General features: G+C 37.0%; 6 protein-coding genes across 6 annotated transcripts; 3 read left to right on the forward strand and 3 right to left on the reverse strand.

Moving 5' to 3' along the window:
• Positions 1-4: 4 nt before the first annotated feature.
• On the reverse strand, positions 5-5875 carry LOC111414820 (fibroin heavy chain-like). Its single transcript, XM_071200493.1, has 6 exons — positions 5815-5875; positions 4641-5759; positions 3073-3193; positions 2319-2556; positions 1241-1280; positions 5-1106 (listed from the first exon to the last, which is right to left on the reverse strand). Exons 1-6 carry the CDS (start codon positions 5827-5829, stop codon positions 117-119), a joined length of 2523 nt encoding a protein of 840 aa, XP_071056594.1. The 5' UTR covers positions 5830-5875; the 3' UTR covers positions 5-116.
• On the forward strand, positions 2117-3293 carry LOC111414443 (uncharacterized). The gene is made up of 2 exons (XM_071200170.1): positions 2117-2166; positions 2226-3293. The coding sequence occupies exons 1-2, from the start codon at positions 2152-2154 to the stop codon at positions 3207-3209; spliced, it is 999 nt and encodes a 332-aa protein (XP_071056271.1). The 5' UTR covers positions 2117-2151; the 3' UTR covers positions 3210-3293.
• A 1252-nt stretch (positions 5876-7127) lies between the features above and the next one.
• On the reverse strand, positions 7128-10321 carry LOC111414413 (keratin, type I cytoskeletal 9-like). Its single transcript, XM_023045752.2, has 6 exons — positions 10268-10321; positions 9930-10203; positions 9490-9875; positions 8417-8641; positions 8336-8368; positions 7128-8272 (listed from the first exon to the last, which is right to left on the reverse strand). The coding sequence occupies exons 1-6, from the start codon at positions 10280-10282 to the stop codon at positions 7268-7270; spliced, it is 1938 nt and encodes a 645-aa protein (XP_022901520.2). The 5' UTR covers positions 10283-10321; the 3' UTR covers positions 7128-7267.
• Positions 10322-14467: 4146 nt separating this feature from the next.
• LOC111414407 (vacuolar protein-sorting-associated protein 36-like) lies at positions 14468-15993 on the forward strand. The gene is made up of 2 exons (XM_023045745.2): positions 14468-14556; positions 14634-15993. Exons 1-2 carry the CDS (start codon positions 14536-14538, stop codon positions 15846-15848), a joined length of 1236 nt encoding a protein of 411 aa, XP_022901513.2. The 5' UTR covers positions 14468-14535; the 3' UTR covers positions 15849-15993.
• Positions 15994-16394: 401 nt separating this feature from the next.
• LOC111414414 (uncharacterized) lies at positions 16395-17372 on the forward strand. The gene is made up of 2 exons (XM_023045753.2): positions 16395-16444; positions 16510-17372. The coding sequence occupies exons 1-2, from the start codon at positions 16427-16429 to the stop codon at positions 17164-17166; spliced, it is 675 nt and encodes a 224-aa protein (XP_022901521.1). The 5' UTR covers positions 16395-16426; the 3' UTR covers positions 17167-17372.
• On the reverse strand, positions 17177-18324 carry LOC111414412 (uncharacterized). The gene is made up of 2 exons (XM_023045751.2): positions 18267-18324; positions 17177-18205 (listed from the first exon to the last, which is right to left on the reverse strand). Exons 1-2 carry the CDS (start codon positions 18279-18281, stop codon positions 17444-17446), a joined length of 777 nt encoding a protein of 258 aa, XP_022901519.2. The 5' UTR covers positions 18282-18324; the 3' UTR covers positions 17177-17443.
• Between the last annotated feature and the right edge of the window lie 28 nt (positions 18325-18352).

An 18352-nucleotide genomic window follows, 5' to 3' on the forward strand; every position in this document is an offset into this window, starting at 1 on the left:
TGGAGGTGTTTTATTTCTTTTTATTTAGTTATCCTTGGTAAACAAACATTTATCACAGCAAACATTAAAATTTTTAATGTTTATGGTTTTTTTGTGAGATGAATAAATTTGGTGATTTAATGTTTTCCAAAGGAAATGGAAGAAAAACTGGATGCTCCACCTCCATGCCCGATGGAACCACCTCCGAATCCACCCCCTAATCCTCCATGTCCTCCACCTAATCCACCTCCAAGTCCTGCTCCTAATCCTCCATGACCACCTCCTAATCCTCCTCCTAAACCACCTCCTAATCCTCCTCCGAATCCACCTCCGAATCCACCTCCGAATCCACCTCCAAATCCACCTCCAAAACCACCTCCGGCTCCACCTCCGAAACCACCACCAGCTCCGCCTCCGGCTCCACCACCTCCTCCAACAAAGATGGGTTGTGGTACTGGTACAACAACGGTGTTTGGTACTCTAACTGGGACTGGTTGTGGAACAGTAACAGGGTATGGTTGTGGGACAGGTACTTGAACTGGAACTTGGACTGGTACTTGAACTGGTGTTGGTACTGGAACTTGGACTGTTCTGGTTACGGTGACTGGTACTGGGCGTGGTACAACAACGGGTTGTGGAACTGGAACAGGTACTTGTACTGGTCGTGGAACTGCTACTGGAACTGGAACTTGTACGGGAACTGGAACTGTACGAGTGACTGTGTACGGTTGTGGAACTGGTACTGGTACGTTAACTGTGCTGGTTACAGTGCTGACGGTAGCTCCACCTCCGGCTCCAGCACCACCTCCAGCTCCTCCTCCAAATCCACCACCAGCTCCTCCTCCAAATCCACCACCAGCTCCTCCTCCAAATCCGCCACCAACGCCTCCTCCAAATCCACCACCGAATCCTCCTCCGATTCCTCCCCCAAATCCTCCCCCTAAACCACCTCCATGTCCACCTCCAAGTCCACCGCTTCCGCCTCCAAAGTCTCCCCCATGTCCTCCTCCTAGTCCTCCACCAAATCCACCTCCATATCCACTATCGATGATGCCACGCTTGTCATTTTTCTTTTTAGCATCTTCGCAAAGAACTTTGGAAAGGACAGCTAAGACGACGAATGTTACCTATAATAACAAGAAAATTATATATATATTTTTTTGTTATTTTCCTATCTTACCAGGAAAGACTTCATCTTGGCTTCAAGCGGTGGTCAATGCTTGAGTGATGTCCGTGTTGAACACATCGGGTGTTTTTATACCCACATGGTGGGGGAGAACGTACTGTTCCCCATATTCGCTCTAATTTGATTGGGTTAAAGCGGATGTAAAAATAAAAATGTTTTCGCTAGAGGTACTTTTGTGGTATGAATATTTAATTTTTGTAATTTGTACACGATTTGTTTAATCGGAACGAAAATGAAATAATTTTAGGATCATCAAGAGTTACATCAATACTTCAATGATTAAGTAACTTTCTTTAATTCTCATTTTTAATAAATTGTTTAAAGAATGTTTTTCGAATACGAAGGTGCCAAATATTAATAATAAAAACTTTCCCACTTCACAGTCTGATGAATCTGTAATATGTTGCTATTTACCATTATTCTTGATGTCTAGTTTTGTTGTTTTTATGAATAAAATAATTGAATCTTATTCTGTTATCTAAAGTTTTATAAGGTGTCTAACAGAAGTGTGTAATCAGGGTTATATGTTATCATTTATATGTATAGTCTTGCAAGATTTATATTCAATTAACAACATTTACATAATTATCTTTCTTGAATTAATTATTATAAGTTATTAAGTAGCTTATAATAATACACTTTAATATACTTTACATATTTTAAATGTAAAGTGTTTGACCTAACTCTTCTATTATTCCTTAATGACTTTATTGCGATTACAAAGTTATCATCTTGAAAATTGTGAGACAAGTTATCATGTGGTTTGAAAATATTGTTATAATATTTATTTGCCTATTATTTGAAAATATTTCTTAAAGTTTGGTAATAGTAACATTTTAAAATCATATCTACCTATTTGCTGGAGCCATTTAAATATTCAATAATAAATACATGCGGCACTTTTCCCTCACCATGCGGAGGTATAAAAACCGCCGGAATCTTCAACACAGGCATCACTCAAGCATTCACCACCGCTTGAAGCCAAGATGAAGTATTTCCTGGTATGATAGGATACCACAGCAAAAAAGGGAGGGAATAAAATCATTTTCGTTTTTTATAGATTACCTTTGTCGTCTTAGCTGTCCTTTCCCAAGGTCATTGCGAAGGTTCCAAAAAGAAAAATGAGAAACGTGGCATCATCGATAGTGGATACGGGGGAGGATTTGGAGGAGGACTAGGAGGAGGACATGGGGGAAGCTTTGGAGGCGGAAGCGGTGGATTTGGAGGTGGGCATGAGGGTGGTTTGGGAGGTGGAATTGGAGGAGGAGGATTCGGTGGTGGATTTGGAGGAGGAGCTGGTGGTGGATTCGGAGGAGGAGTAGGAGGTGGAGTTGGTGGCGGATTCGGCGGAGGAGCTGGAGGTGGCGCCGGAGGTGGAGCTACAATCAGCACTGTTACAAGCACCGTCAATGTACCAGTACCAGTTCCCCAACCTTACACAGTCACTCGTACCGTACCCGTTCCTGTACAAGTTCCAGTTCAAGTAGCAGTTCCACGACCAGTACAAGTACCAGTCCCAGTTCCACAACCCGTTGTTGTACCACGCCCAGTACCAGTCACCGTAACCAGAACTGTCCAAGTTCCAGTACCAACACCAGTTCAAGTACCAGTCCAAGTTCCAGTTCAAGTACCTGTTCCTCAACCTTATCCAGTTACCGTTCCACAACCGGTCCCAGTTAGGGTACCAAACACCGTTGTTATACCAGTACCACAACCTATTTTCGTCGGAGGAGGTGGTGGAGCTGGAGGTGGTTTCGGAGGTGGTGCTGGAGGCGGTTTCGGAGGTGGATTGGGAGGCGGATTTGGAGGAGGATTAGGAGGTGGTTTAGGAGGTGGATTGGGAGGTGGATTAGGAGGTGGTTTAGGAGGAGGATTCGGAGGTGGTCATGGAGGATTAGGAGGAGGACTTGGAGGTGAATTAGGTGGAGGACATGGAGGAATTGGAGGAGGACTTGGTGGAGGTGATGGTGCATTCGGAGCTGGATCCATCGGACATGGAGGTGGAGCATCCAGCTTTTCTACCATCTCCTTTGGAAAACACTAAACTGCTAAATTATTTACCCACCTTTAAAACCAAAAATAAAATTGAATGTCTTGCTGTGATATTAAATAAAATAAAAAAAAAAGAAATTAAACAATCTAATCTTTATTTATAGCCTTAAGTCTTATATAAATTTTGATGTATGTATGTGCAGAAATGTAAAATACATGCAGTTAAACGCTTTCAATATTGTTTTGATTTTGCAAGTTTTTAGTTCTAAGCTTTGACGAACGTAGTAGGTACGAACAAGCCACAGTGATGATGTGTAAAATGTGTATTCCAAATCTGATTGTTATTTCTAAAATTTATTGCTATAATCTTCTTATTAAATTTAGTTGATAGAGAAAACGAGCTATTATGCAATGACCTTTAAAATACACTATAAATAAAGTCAAAGGAGAGTTTTGTAATATCTGCACAGAGAGAGGAGTCCGAAACACAATCTCTTGATGTAATTGAAAAGAGACGAAGCTAACTCTAGCATTTTATAGTATAAAAGTTTTATAATTGAAATGCAAATGATCTAAAGCTCTGCTGAAGGCGGCAATGAAATTGGACGTTTTGTTATTGCAGGTGATTTAAGTGTGTCATGGTACGGATGAAGAACTGAGACTGGAAATGGGATGTATCTTGTTTTTCTTTGTGGCTAAAGAATTCTGTGTTTCTGATAGTGAAGTTGGACACCATTAAATCCATCAGTGTGTGTATTTCAGAAGTATGGTGTTGGGAATAACCACTACATAATTTTTCATATTAGGCTTAGGATCAAGCTCTTGGCTTAGTTTTAAGTTTAAACCAAATGAATTTATCTCACATATTTTCATTCTGTGTTCTTTCCAGTGTTGTTATTCTTAACACATATATGAAGAAACCTTATTCCCAAAGAGTCTCTATATTCTGATCAAGGAGATATTTTTTTACTTCAGATTATGTGGAGTTCGTCGATTGGTAGTAAATGTTGATGAGATACCTAAATAAAAGTTGTGGCAATGCATTTTGATTTCAAATTAAAAAACACTACAAATTTTAATTAATTTACAAATTTATTTGAAATTATGACACTAGAAAATATTTAAGTTAAGTCGGATTGGTTGTGATTCAGAGTTTAATACCATGATTATTTTCCAAATAAAGATGATAAGGAGATTGAGGCAATCAACATTAAAGGTAATAATCTGACTTGAAAATCATATATTTTAGATATTCTCCATGGCTCCAAAGACTTCTTGTCCGGAAGTTAATATTTAATTTTCATGCAAAAAGCAATCAAAAATAGTTGCTTTCATATTCTTAGAGAAGTGAAGGGTGTAAAAAAAAGATTAAATTATATAGTTTTGTTTTTATTTAAATTTCCATGGTAAACAAAAAGTTATCACAGCAAGACATTCATTTTTATTTTTGGTTTTAAAGGTGGTTAAATAATTTAGTAACTTAGTGTTTTCCAAACGAAACGCTAGAAAAGCTGGATGCTCCACCTCCATGTCCGATGGAACCACCTCCGAATCCTCCTCCTAATCCACCATGTCCTCCACCTAATCCACCTCCAAGTCCTCCTCCTAATCCTCCATGTCCACCTCCTAATCCACCTCCAAGTCCACCTCCTAATCCTCCATGACCACCTCCAAATCCTCCTCCTAAACCACCTCCTGATCCTCCATGACCACCTCCCAATCCACCTCCTAATCCTCCTCCGAATCCACCTCCGAAACCGCCTCCAGCACCACCTCCGAAACCACCGCCGGCTCCACCTCCGAAACCACCTCCGGCTCCACCTCCGAAACCTCCTCCAGCTCCGCCTCCGGCTCCACCACCTCCTCCAACGAAGATCGGTTGTGGTACTGGTATAACAACGGTGTTTGGTACTCTAACTGGGACGGGTTGTGGAACGGTGACTGTGTAAGGTTGTGGAACAGGTACTTGAACTGGTACTTGGACTGGTACTTGAACTGGTGTTGGTACTGGAACTTGGACAGTTCTGGTTACTGTGACTGGTACTGGGCGTGGTACAACAACGGGTTGTGGAACTGGGACTGGTACTTGCACAGGTCGTGGAACAGCTACTTGAACTGGAACTTGTACAGGGACTGGTACGGTACGGGTGACTGTGTAAGGTTGGGGAACTGGTACTGGTACATTGACGGTGCTGGTAACAGTGCTGACGGTAGCTCCACCTCCAGCGCCACCTCCAGCTCCTCCGCCGAATCCACCACCAGCTCCACCACCAAATCCACCGCCAGCTCCGCCTCCGAATCCACCTCCCGCTCCTCCTCCAAATCCACCTCCAGCTCCTCCTCCAAATCCACCACCGAATCCTCCTCCAATTCCACCTCCTAAACCACCCCCGTGTCCGCCTCCAAATCCTCCTCCCAAGCCACCCCCATGTCCACCTCCAAATCCACCGCTTCCACCACCAAAGCTTCCTCCATGTCCTCCTCCTAGTCCTCCTCCAAATCCTCCACCGTATCCACTATCGATGATGCCACGTTTCTCATTTTTCTTTTTGGCATCTTCGCAATGACCTTTGGAAAGGACAGCTAAGACGACGATTGTAATCTAAATAACAAAATGTTTTTATTCCTTCATCTGTGGTATGTTTAATCCATCTTACCAGGAAAGCCTTCATCTTGGTTTCAAGCGGTGGTTAATGCTTGAGTGATGTCTGTGTTGAAGATACCGGCGGCTTTTATACCTCTGCATGGTGGGGGAGAACGTACTGTTCCTCATGTTCATTGGATTTTTTAAGGAGACTTTCACTATAACGGCGCAATGGCGCATCTCTCTCGGTCGTGGTCAGTCATTATTAGATTGTGAATTAAACATTCTATATTACCATAATAATAGTAGAAATATATTTCAACATATTCTCTTTCGAGAATGTAACAAATAATAATTTACGTTATGATTAAAACTTTATATGGTAATCTTTAGTAGAGTTATTCGTTTTATGGCTATGGGGTAAAAGAACATAAACCGGCTTTCTTAGTGACTTGGAAGATAATGTATTAATTATGGATAATTATAATAATTTTGTTCATCATCGAATTTACACGCTATCGAAGACTTTTAATATAAATAACTGTTTTATTATTTTAAATCGATTTGTTTTGGACATTTATATCGAGAATTTTTATCGACCAATAATATCTGAAAGAGTTAAGATTTATAGTTAAGATAAGCTTTATTTTTCGTGAGTAAAGAGATATTTAATTTTTTGGTACGTTTTAAAATTACGCACAGAAAGGAACAATTAAGGATTTATAAATCTAGGAAACATTGTCTGTCTAAAAAGTGTGTAGGTTAAGCCACCTGCATATAATCTGGTTATGGTTCTATTACAGATAATAATCGAAATTAGAAAGCACTTTTTTTGGATCTTCCATATGGCTTCCTATTTGAGCAATAACTTCCTGCACTAGTTTCATAATTTTCTCCTCAACTAATCTTGCATAATTTGTTTTGAATGGATTTCGAATCAGATTTGTTGTAGATCTTTATGTACCTAATTTCCTGTCCTGTCTCTCAGCTTCTAATTGCTACTTCCACTTTCTATAAAACATTACATTAACAAATTTTTATTCTCAAAAGATTTTCATTAAAAGTTTATTATGGTATCAAATTATCGATTATTGAATAATAACGTAATTGACACTTTCTATTATTATTTTTTTCATTATGTATCATTATTTAATGCTATATCGATTTATAATACTAAATTTCGAGTTTTCAAGAATTATTTGTGATCATTCATTTTTGTGTATTCTAATATAAATTGTTTAAAGAATTCTAATTGTAAATGGACCCTCTTTTGAGTCATTTCAATTGACTTAATTTTTAAATGGAATATTTGGGCTTATATAGCAATCTGGGTTTATTGTTGTATTTTGTTACATTAAATGTATTTGAGTAAATAAAAGTAAAAAATTTAAGAAGAGGTTTTTTTATTCAATTCACATAATAGACATACAAAAAAATCAACACGTCCTCTAGTGTTCGAAAGAATAAGTTATCACAGCGAGACATTAAGGTTCTTTTTTTGGAAAGGTGATTAAATAGAGGTTAATTTAGTGTTTTCCAAAGGAAACGCTGGAGAAGCTGGATGCTCCCCCACCATGTCCAATGGAACCTCCTCCGAATCCTCCCCCGGATCCGCCATGGCCTCCTCCAAATCCTCCACCAAGTCCTCCATGTCCTCCTCCTAATCCACCCCCTAATCCACCTCCCAATCCGCCTCCATGTCCTCCACCTAATCCACCTCCTAATCCTCCTCCGAATCCTCCTCCGAATCCACCTCCGAAACCGCCTCCAGCTCCACCTCCGAAACCACCTCCAGCTCCACCTCCGAATCCACCTCCAGCTCCGCCTCCAGCTCCACCACCTCCTCCAACGAAGATGGGTTGTGGTACTGGAATAACTACGGTGTTTGGTACTCTAACTGGGACTGGTTGTGGAACGGTGACTGGGTAGGGTTGTGGTACAGGTACTTGAACTGGAACTTGGACTGGTACTTGAATAGGTTGTGGTACTGGAACTTGTACAGTTCTGGTTACGGTAACTGGTACAGGGCGTGGTACAACAACAGGTTGTGGGACTGGCACTGGTACTTGTACGGGTCTTGGGACCGCTACTTGAACTGGAACTTGGACTGGGACTGGTACTGTGCGGGTGACAGTGTATGGTTGAGGTACTGGGACTGGTACATTAACAGTACTGGTTACAGTGCTGACTGTAGCACCACCTCCGCCTCCGCCTCCACCTCCAGCTCCTCCGCCAAAACCACCTCCAAATCCGCCTCCAGCTCCTCCACCGAATCCACCTCCGAATCCGCCTCCAGCACCCCCACCGAATCCACCTCCAAATCCACCTCCAAGACCTCCTCCTAAACCACCTCCTAAACCACCTCCATGTCCGCCTCCTAATCCACCGCTTCCGCCTCCAAAACCTCCTCCTCCATGTCCTCCTCCAAGTCCACCTCCATAACCGCTATCGATGATACCGCGTTTTTCATTCTTCTTTTCGGCTTCTTCGCAGCGACCTTTGGAGAGGACAGCTAAGACGACTAATGTAATCTAGGGGTGGAAAAATTGGATTTATTTATTATAAAACTTTTTTGGGATGGGATATAATCTTACCAGGAAAGGCTTCATCTTTGCTTCAAGCGGTGTTCAATGCCTGAGTGATGTCTGTACAGAAGACTCCGGTGACTTATATACTTGCACACGGTGGGGGAGAGCGAGCTGTTCCCTATGTTCATTGGATTTTTTCAAAGAGACTTTCACTACGCCGCTATGGCGCATCTCTCCATCGTTCGAAATGGACGCATCGCCCGCCAGACCGTGTCCATTTACGTGACGTAATCGCGGGTGCTTTGATTTTTCTTCATTACCGAAATTAACGAATTCAACTAACAATTTTAAATATGAAAGTCCAATTGTTACCTAAGACGGGCGTTATTATTCCAGAATTACTATTACAATAATAGGAAATATATAAATTAATATTAAAAGAGTTATTTAAATTACCACAAAAAATAATCTAATCTACATTGTTGTGGGGAGATTTTCATCGACATATTGAAATTAAAAATTTATGCGTTGCGAGGAAAATACTCTCTCTTAAATGAGGAAGAAGAAAAACTTATATAACTTTGCTTTGAATTTGCTTTATACTTATTATATTTCTTAATACATAGATTACGTGGAAAACGTTGCGCTACTTTAATTCTTGTATGTGATATATTACTTCATATCAACCTGAATCATAGACGCAATTTTCAAAAAAATTTTAGTCGTAACCACTTTAATTTAAAAGAAATTATATCTTCCGATCATCACAATAAAACGAAAAAGGTGATGGGCATGGAAGCATAAACGAACGAACACTTGAGCGCTCATCCGGAAGCTCCGCAATCTTTTTAAATCTTGCTTCTACCACATAATCTCGCCGGTAATTCCTGCTCTAGAATGTTTCTTAATATCCCGTTCGCGTCCTTCCGTTATAAAGAAAGAAACATAAAATTAAGGGTTTTTGTTTAGTTTGTAATCAACGCATTAAGAAATAACGATATATTATAAATGATGATTTGTACGTTCAGCGTAACTAGGCCACTAAATTCATGTTACGTTCCCTTGAGGAATTAGAAATTATTGAAGCAGAAACTGTAACCACAGCTGCCTACTCTAAAGGCGTTAAAAAGACAATTTTAAACTTATTTAACGTTATTTATTACACATTTAAAAAATATAAAGACATGCGTTATGAAGAAAAAATCATTCTTCTTTTTTTAATGTGATCCATATCCTCCTCCTACTCCTCCATGTGTAATATGTACAGGTTGAGGTACTGGCACCACAACCGGATGTGGTACTCTAACCGGAACTGGTTGTGGTACACTCACAGGGTAAGGTTGTGGTACTGGTACATGAACGGGTACTTGAACAGGTACATGAATAGGTTGTGGTACTGGTACTGGTACAGTTCTCGTTACTGGTACAGGAACAGGTCTTGGTACATCCACAGGTTGTGGTACAGGGATAGGTACTTGAACTGGGCGCGGTACTGGGACGTGAACTGGGTAGGGTTGAGGAACTGGGAAAGTTCTTGTTACGGTGTAAGGTTGTGGAACTGGAACTGGAACGTGGACTGTTTGAGTAACTGTGTTTAAAGTTGCTCCTAATATAGAAATGATAATTAGATTTTGAGAATTAAAATTTTCTTTTTACATACCATGCCCATATCCTCCTGTACTTCCCCCACCATATCCTCCACTACTTCCCCCACCATATCCTCCAGCTGCTAAACCATATCCTCCGGTGTTTCCACCATATCCTCCAGCATAACTGCCACCATATCCTCCACTATATCCTCCAGAATATGTTCCCGAAGATGCTGTTCCAAGTCCTCCGTAACCAGAATCGATTACACCACGCTTTACAACCTTCTTTTCTGGAATATCTTCAGAAGAAGCATGTCCAGAAACAAGGAAAAGTACTCCAACAACCTTAAAACATTAAAAACCAAGAATTGTATAATTCTTTTTCAAATTTCGTGATAAAAATTCTTACCACAATAAGATTCATGTTGATTCCTATACAAGAAAACACCACTGTGTGATAATAAACTCAAAGGGTTAACGAGTATATATACTAAGAAGCTTTCTCCATTTGTAATTTAATATTTTCATTTACACAATGTCATATGAACGTGATGGAAATGAATACCGATGTAAAACTATATCTATGAGAGAGAGATTGTTGCCTACTAACTTTAAAAATTTAAACAAAAAGCAATTTTCTCATTATATTGGGAAGCAAGTATAAAGAAAATGAATAATACAGGTGAAGAAGATTCCTTTGAGTTACTCAAGCGATTACGTCTTAACGCCACGAGATAACAATGAACTTTCTTTAAACGCTGACGATCGTTTAAAGTATGACCTATTACCATGGAACGACGACGGTCAACATGACCAGACCTTTGTATCTCGGCGTTCAAATGTCAAGAAGATCGATGTCGGTGCATGTTCTATTGAAAAACGACATAAATTCACTTCTTAACCCTGTGTTGAAATGAAAGAATAAAATAAGCTAATTAATTAAAAAAGGAAATATTAAATAAATTAAAAGAAAGTTCTTGGTTAAAAAGATAAGCGAAGACAAAATATCATAAATTGACATTGATTATAGGGATGACGCAACTGATATTAAAATTATTGTGTTATTTCTAGTTCCGGAAATGATCTTCAGATTAAATTCAGGTGAACGTATGGCTGGGGGCGAGGAAGAAGAGGAAAATACAATCTCCGCAGTGGGTAAAAGTAAGAGTTTTAGTTGCAAAAATAAAGAAATTGAAGTGAGCGCTTTCATTTTTCGATTCGTTAAATACAGATAGATGTAAACATTCAAACACCATTAAATTTATCTAAAACTTTATTTTCTCAATAAATCTTTTTTAAGCTTTGATAAAATTAATTTGTATCAATAATTAATTACACCATATAAGTATATTGATCATCTAGATTCTAGAATTACAGTTAGAAAAGGAAAACAAATATGAAGAAATAGTTTAAGACATCTCTTACAGGAGGGAGACTTTTAATAAATGATGTGTATTATTAAATGTATTATTATTTATTTATGAGGTATTGTTTGTTCAATAAGAATTGCGTCCTGTATAATCTTGTATATAAGGTAAATCTTGCTGATATTGTCTGTAGTTTTAGTACCTAACAAAGATTATATTTCTATTCCTGAAAAGTTCTTCTTCAACCATAAGGCAATGTCTTGAATCAGATCATTCAATTCCTCTTGAATCAGTTTGTATCGTGTATACCACATAAATCTTGAGTAATTGCAGGAAGGATGTGTAAAGTTGTAAAGACCAGATTGTGATATACAGTGGTTAGCAAATATAGTGTAAAGAACAATAGCAAGCACATTGATTATACTTGGCTGATTGAATTACTAAAACTATACAAGAAAAATGGCGAAGAGAAGAGTGCTGTTCTAGAGGGCACCTACATCTCCTTATGATCTCTTCCATCCAATGTCACATATATGAAAAAAGTATTGAATTAAAAAAAAAGGAATAAAGAGAGATTATCGATATCATATCTGGTGTAAATAGTTGACATCAAAGCTTATGCAATATATCAAGAGGAATTTTAAAAAGGGCTGTCTCTCGGATTAAACAAATGTATTAAAGTGATTAAGGGTGGAAAACTACTGGTGGATTAAGTACCGTGTCAAATGAAGAGATGAAGACTGAGAATTATGGAATAGCATTATAATAGTATTATAAATTGGACTAAAATGAAGATGGATGCTTTTAATTGAAAAATAAGAACTACAGCACCAACCTTGCACCAACCTAAAGGTGTACAGAAAGAATGAAGATTGGAGATTGAGGAAATATTTTTACGAGATGACAGCCTCATGTTAATCTTGATGCAATCTAGTGAATGGCTCATACTAAAACAATTACACCCTGAGACATATAGGTATATGTGGCCAATATCTAATAGCTACTCGAAATTCACCGAAAGCATATAATAATCTAAATAATGATAAATACCGATAAATGATATGAGGTGCGGTAACGTGAAGAAGTGAAGAAAGTGTAGATCCGTTGATGGCTCAAAGATGTCGGTTAATCACTGGAAAGGTACCCTATCTTATCAGTAGTAAATGGCATGCAGGTAAAAAATCAATGTACTTAAACTGATTGTAGGGAATGTAATTTATAATTCATTGCAATTATTCCTAGGGTAGCTACAAGGAAGACATTCACGTATGAAAATCTCGGAAATAGATGGTGGCGAGTTCCTGCTAATTGCAAACCGTCAAAGTTGTTTCCTTGGAAAAAGAAGAATGGCTGAGATATAGCTGGATTAAATGCAAAATAGTTTTTCTGATTACAAAAAATGGGACATGAAGAGTAAAAGCATACTGGATATGGAAGAGAAAGAGAAATACAACCAAGGAAAAGCTGACTGTCATTATATTGTAAGGATAACAATCTCTCTGAAATCTTCACAATTTTGAGAAATACTGTGACCTGTCATCAAACTTGATGTTCCGAGTGTGACAGAGCGGTAATATCAATGACGCAAGGAGGATGGAAGAGGAAATTAAAGTATGTATTTTACATCTAACTTTGTAACCAGTGGGCTGCATGAAGGCATTATAAAGTAAGTACTAGAAACCACCCAGAATGTTGTTTGTAGGTGATGATCCCAACGCAGGCACTAATAAGTTTAACGTATTTCCGAATGTTGGGTTTATATCTTTTGGCAAAGATCAAAAGTCCTTTTCACAGACTTTTTTCATCTAATTTCTTATTCCTTATTCCTAAATTGATGCCTAACATTCTGACTTTTCTTTGCTTTCGACATATTTCTAAATATTCAAACCCACAATAGAAATAAAAATGGTAAAGTGGTTTCGAATAAATAATTGGTGGAGATTTTTAAAAAGAAAGCAAAGGAAATTCAAAATTTTTTGATTCTTTATTAATGTTATTTTGATTTCTCTTCTACTTCTTTTTGGTATCTATACCTACTTATTCTAGATAAATAGTATAGTACTATTTTCGTATCGGCTTCTTCTGCTTTACGTTGGCAGCTATTGGCATCTTTCTGGTTTATGTTTAGCTTCTTTCTATTTCATTTCTTTGTCGTATTTAGGTTTAATTGTCATATTATTGTATTGCCATTAGATGAATATAAATGCAGATCGAACATCTTTCTGATTTCGTCAAACATTAATGCAGGATAAAAGGCAGAAATAGTCTTTCTTTACCTTCTCCGTTTTTGTATTGGTTTCTGCCTAATTTCTTCATGGCTTCCTTTCTCTCCTTTTTGGTATTCCTTAACAATTAAAACCCAGATTTTCAAGAATTTTGACTCTCTTGAGATATCCTTTTGTCACTTTTTAATAAGTCTTATTATATTTATACCGAGAAGAAAGTAGACAGGTAGACGATTGAAAGAAGTCAAAACTGTCCTGAAAGAAAGCAAAAGGAGTTAAGGCAACAAGTTTATTCCTTTCTTCAGCAATGACAACCAAGGAAGTAAATTTCGCAGTCTTTTCAACCCGGAAAGAATCTTTACTATGATTAAAAAAACCGAGGTTCTATAACCAGAGGCGGAATATAGTATAATATGTAATAGTGTAATTACAACGCGTGTTAAAAAATAGATGTAATATTTTGTTTGTAATTTCTAATAAACAAGCAATAATATTAATAACAAATTAACCTTTAATTTAATAATCCGTTAAATTAGAATGTAATAAATATCATGCAAAGTTTCGAAAACAGTAAAAGTTCGAGACACATTTACAAAAAATTTCACTAAATTAAGGATATTGTTAATAAAAACGCAATGAAAGTAGAATACATTGAAATAAAATTCAAGTTATGTATAATAAAGCTGTTATATCGAATTCTGTAATTCAGAAAAATCATGTATACACTACTCGAAATTCTTATTGTATTGATTAAATATTAATTAATTCCATTTAGTGTCTTATTAACAGTAATTTTGCAGAAAGCACACTCCCAAATAGAAAGTAGTATGAAAACAACGAATAACGTCCAATTAATAATTTCGTAGTAAAGCAACAAGAGCGGGTCTTAGAAATGGCCACGGACTCTCTAACTGTTCAAGGCGAAGGTCAATGGAACTATTGCACTTGCCGACAAGAATTCTACTTTCCATCTCCGCGTTGTACAGTGAAAGTCTTTCACTTCACGGTGCAGGGCGAGGTACCTATATAACTTAGCAGTATTTTTGTTCTATGGCCAAATCGTTTAGTTTCTGTGCGTCGAGAACATGAAAGTGCTACAAATTACGGTACGTTGTGAAGATTAAAAATAAAGGAATTTAGTGCGTGTGTTATGATTTAAATCTTCACTAATTATTTGTTGCAGATTTTCGTGGTGGTTTTCGCCGAAGGAATTTTAGGTCAATATGATAATCATAGAAATGCTTTCAATGCTCCAAAATCTATCGAAAGGGGATTTGCTCCAGTAAATTCTTATTTTGAAAAGGATTCTAGTTCATCTTCGAGTTATGAAAATCCGAGTTATGGACATCCTAATTCAAATTATCAACAACCCCCTCAAATCCTTTTTATGCCACAAGCTCAAGCTTTAACTGCCGAACCACCACAATATGGACCACCTCAAGTACCTGAAGCAATTTCAAATTATTTAGCCACCGTTGCTCAAAAATACGGTGGACCATCAACCCAAAATTTCCAAGATCCAACGAAACAAGGTCCTCAGGTATTTGTACCACCACAAATGCAAAAACAAAGTCCTTTCCAAGCTCCAGATCAATACCAATTTGTACCTCCGGACCTACAATCTTTCCAACAACCCACTCATCAATACCAACAAGCTCCAGTACAATTTAACCAACCTGAATTTGCGAATATACAACCAGCTGTTCCTCAATATCCACAAGATCAATACCAAAATCAACAATCTCACAATCAACAGCCTCAATTTCAAAATCAACAGTCTCAATACCAAAATCAACAGTCGCAATATCAAAATTCACAATCTTTATATTTAAATCAACAACCCAGTCAAGTCCAATATCAGAATCAACAACCCCAATATCCAAATCATCAACCGCAATATTCGCAAGAACAATCATCACAACCGATTCAAGTGTCCTATCAAAGGCCAGAAAATTTAGGCCACCTTCCCCCCATCACCAAAAATCCCAATGATATAGTAAACTCTGAGATGTATTCGGAAGGTGGTCAATCTCAAAATCGCGCACCACCCACAAAATATGTTAAAGGATCTCATTTCATTGATGTTGGAAACCTTGGGGAGTACAACGAATTTGGAAATGATTTCGAAGGCGGGTACAATCATTTCGGGGGATTCAATGGATTTGAAAGTGGAAAGTACGGAGGATTTGATGGCGGAAAGTTTGGAAGTTTTAGCAGCTTCGATAATTCTTTCGAAGATAGTCCAAGTAGTGCTTTAACATCTTTTAAATTAGGAACGAAACCAAAGGGTACCTTAAAATTATCAGGATCTGTGGGTTCCTCAAAAAGGACTCGGTACAACAGAGGAGGATCCATCGCAGGAATTAGACGCCCAACACGATTTGTCTTAAGTAGTTAAGATATTTCAAAGGAATTTTTCCTGTGATACAAAAAAATTCATTTTCTTTTTGTTATGCTTGTGTAATTTTTGTATTTATTTTTGTTTAATTTTTTAAGTTTTGATGTATTGTTGTTATAATAAAGTAAATGAAATTGGTTGATGATATTTGTTTATCTATAAGACTTTATCTCTTCAAATCAAGAAATTTATTCGATAACCTTCATGGTTTGCTGATTATCTGTTTCAATATACGTTGCAAATTTGCTGCAAATTATTTGGTTTTAACACATAGATGCGGTTACACGATTTCTATTCCGAGCCATCTGTTCATTAAACTTGTAGCTTTTTTTAATTAATTTGAGAAACTTTATTGGTTTAATAGCGTTGATAAAACGTTTTTAATCGTCTCGATGATTAAATAATAGTCGAAATACCAAGTAGAAGTGAAAGGGTTTGACAAATTTCCATGACTTGTTTTTATCTATGGTTACCCGACTTTTTAGTATTCAATTATTCACCGAGAGTGGGCTGTTCTATATAACTTTGTGGTCTATTGGAATCGTTATCAAATCTTGGTGTGAGTGCTTTTAAACAACATGGTGCTATTGTTTATGGTAATAAAAAGTAAAATTTTGTGTGATTTTTTTAAATTAAAGTGAAACTTGTTTTGTTGTTGTAGATTCTTTTCGTAATATTTTCCAACGTAGCGTTGGGTCAATATAACGATAAAGATGAGAATAAAAATCAAGCTAGTCCAAGTAAATACGGTGGTGAATTTTTAAAGGCGACGGACAAAAATGATGGTTATATCCAACAAACAAATCTTCCTAATTTTTTGTTTGTTTCGAATAACGATGAAAATCCAAATCCGGGTCCTCAAATGTTTATACCTCCGCAAATAGCAAGAATAAGTGAATTTCGTGCCCCAGATCAATTCAAATTTGTTCCTCCAGAAGACCAACAATATCGACCAAGACATATTGACCACCAACAACCTCCAGTACTTTTTGATCAACCCGAATTTGCAGTTATTGAACCTATTGTGCCGATAAGACCGCAATATCCGCATTATTTACGTGAAATCCTTAAACAACAAGGTTACATTATTGTTGAGCAAGAACAAGTACCCAGATTGCAAGTTGGAAAAGAAGACTCCGAAGAATTAATCGATGATAACCAATTACCGCCGATTACCAAAAATAATTTTAATAATTTTGGAAGAAACAGTCGATTTGATAACGGGGATGTTGAACTTATTTATGGCTCGAGTAAATTAGTTCCAAAAACGCTTTTAAAAGGGATTCGAAAGGTTCGAGGTGTTAGAAGGTTGAGATAAATTACTCAAATTTCTGTGATAAAGTTATTGTTGTATTTATTTATTTCGTGGAACAATAAAATGTTTTAATCTAAACCCAATCATCCCAAAATAAAGATTAAGTCTTAAAAACGAATACAAATGTAGCGTTTAATATCGATTTCACGGCACAGATTTCTATTTTACACGCTTAAAATGAACAACTTTTTATTTATTTACTTTGGTTCATTAGAAATTATAAATTTATTGCGAATAAGATATTTAAGTAATAATAACTTAATTATTTTTAATTAGATTTTCACCAAATTATATGAATATCTTCATTAACACCGTTCTTTCTTTTATGAATCTTTTTAACTTTCCTATTAACTACCATTTTATCTTTTAATTTAATCACAATTGGAACGGAATTTGGCACAGAAAATTTAATCCTGTCTAAATCTGGATGCTTAAGTTGCTTTTGGTTGGAATAATCGTGATGTAAAGATGATTTTACTGGATGAAATTTTTGGGGTGAATCCAAATTATTTTGTTCTTCATTGTTTTGCTCAACTTGTTTATGATTATTAGATGATTGGTCTAAATTATTTTGGTTTCTATTAATAAAAAGTTGATTTGCTATAACATTCCCAACTGTTCTTTGTAACGTAGCTTGTGGAATCGCTACTGAAACAACAGCCATATCATCTTGATTTAAAGGAATTTGAGCAGAAACTGCGTTAATTAATTCGTTAGTTATTTGATTGCTAATTTGATGGTTGAGGAGATTTGCGACTTGGTTGTTGACATTTGTTTGTTGACCAAATGTAACAAGTCTCGTTTGTACGTTACTTCCTGTATTATTATTTTTGGTGTAATTACGTGCAGTTTCTTCATCAATATCTTTTAGTTTTGATAATAATTTGTCTTCGTATATTTGTTGGACCATGGATTCATCTAAATCTAATTCTAAGATGCCGAAAGATTCTGTTTGAAGATGTCTCTTTTTCATTTCATCTAGAGGTGTAGTATAAATAACATTGAGTAGGTATATGGCAATGAAACCCGCTGAGTACACCGACTGAAAGTAATAAAAAGAAAACTGGTTGGCAGATGGTAGAGGGCCATATAAGTTTACTTACCGGAGTTAACTGCATTTTTCCACGAATTGGTAGACACTGTGTTAGCGGAGATGGAATCTCTCGATATATAAGGCTTTTTTAGTTGT

Source organism: Onthophagus taurus, chromosome 11, assembly GCF_036711975.1.
Source record: "Onthophagus taurus isolate NC chromosome 11, IU_Otau_3.0, whole genome shotgun sequence".
NCBI classification, from domain to species: Eukaryota; Metazoa; Arthropoda; class Insecta; order Coleoptera; family Scarabaeidae; genus Onthophagus; species Onthophagus taurus.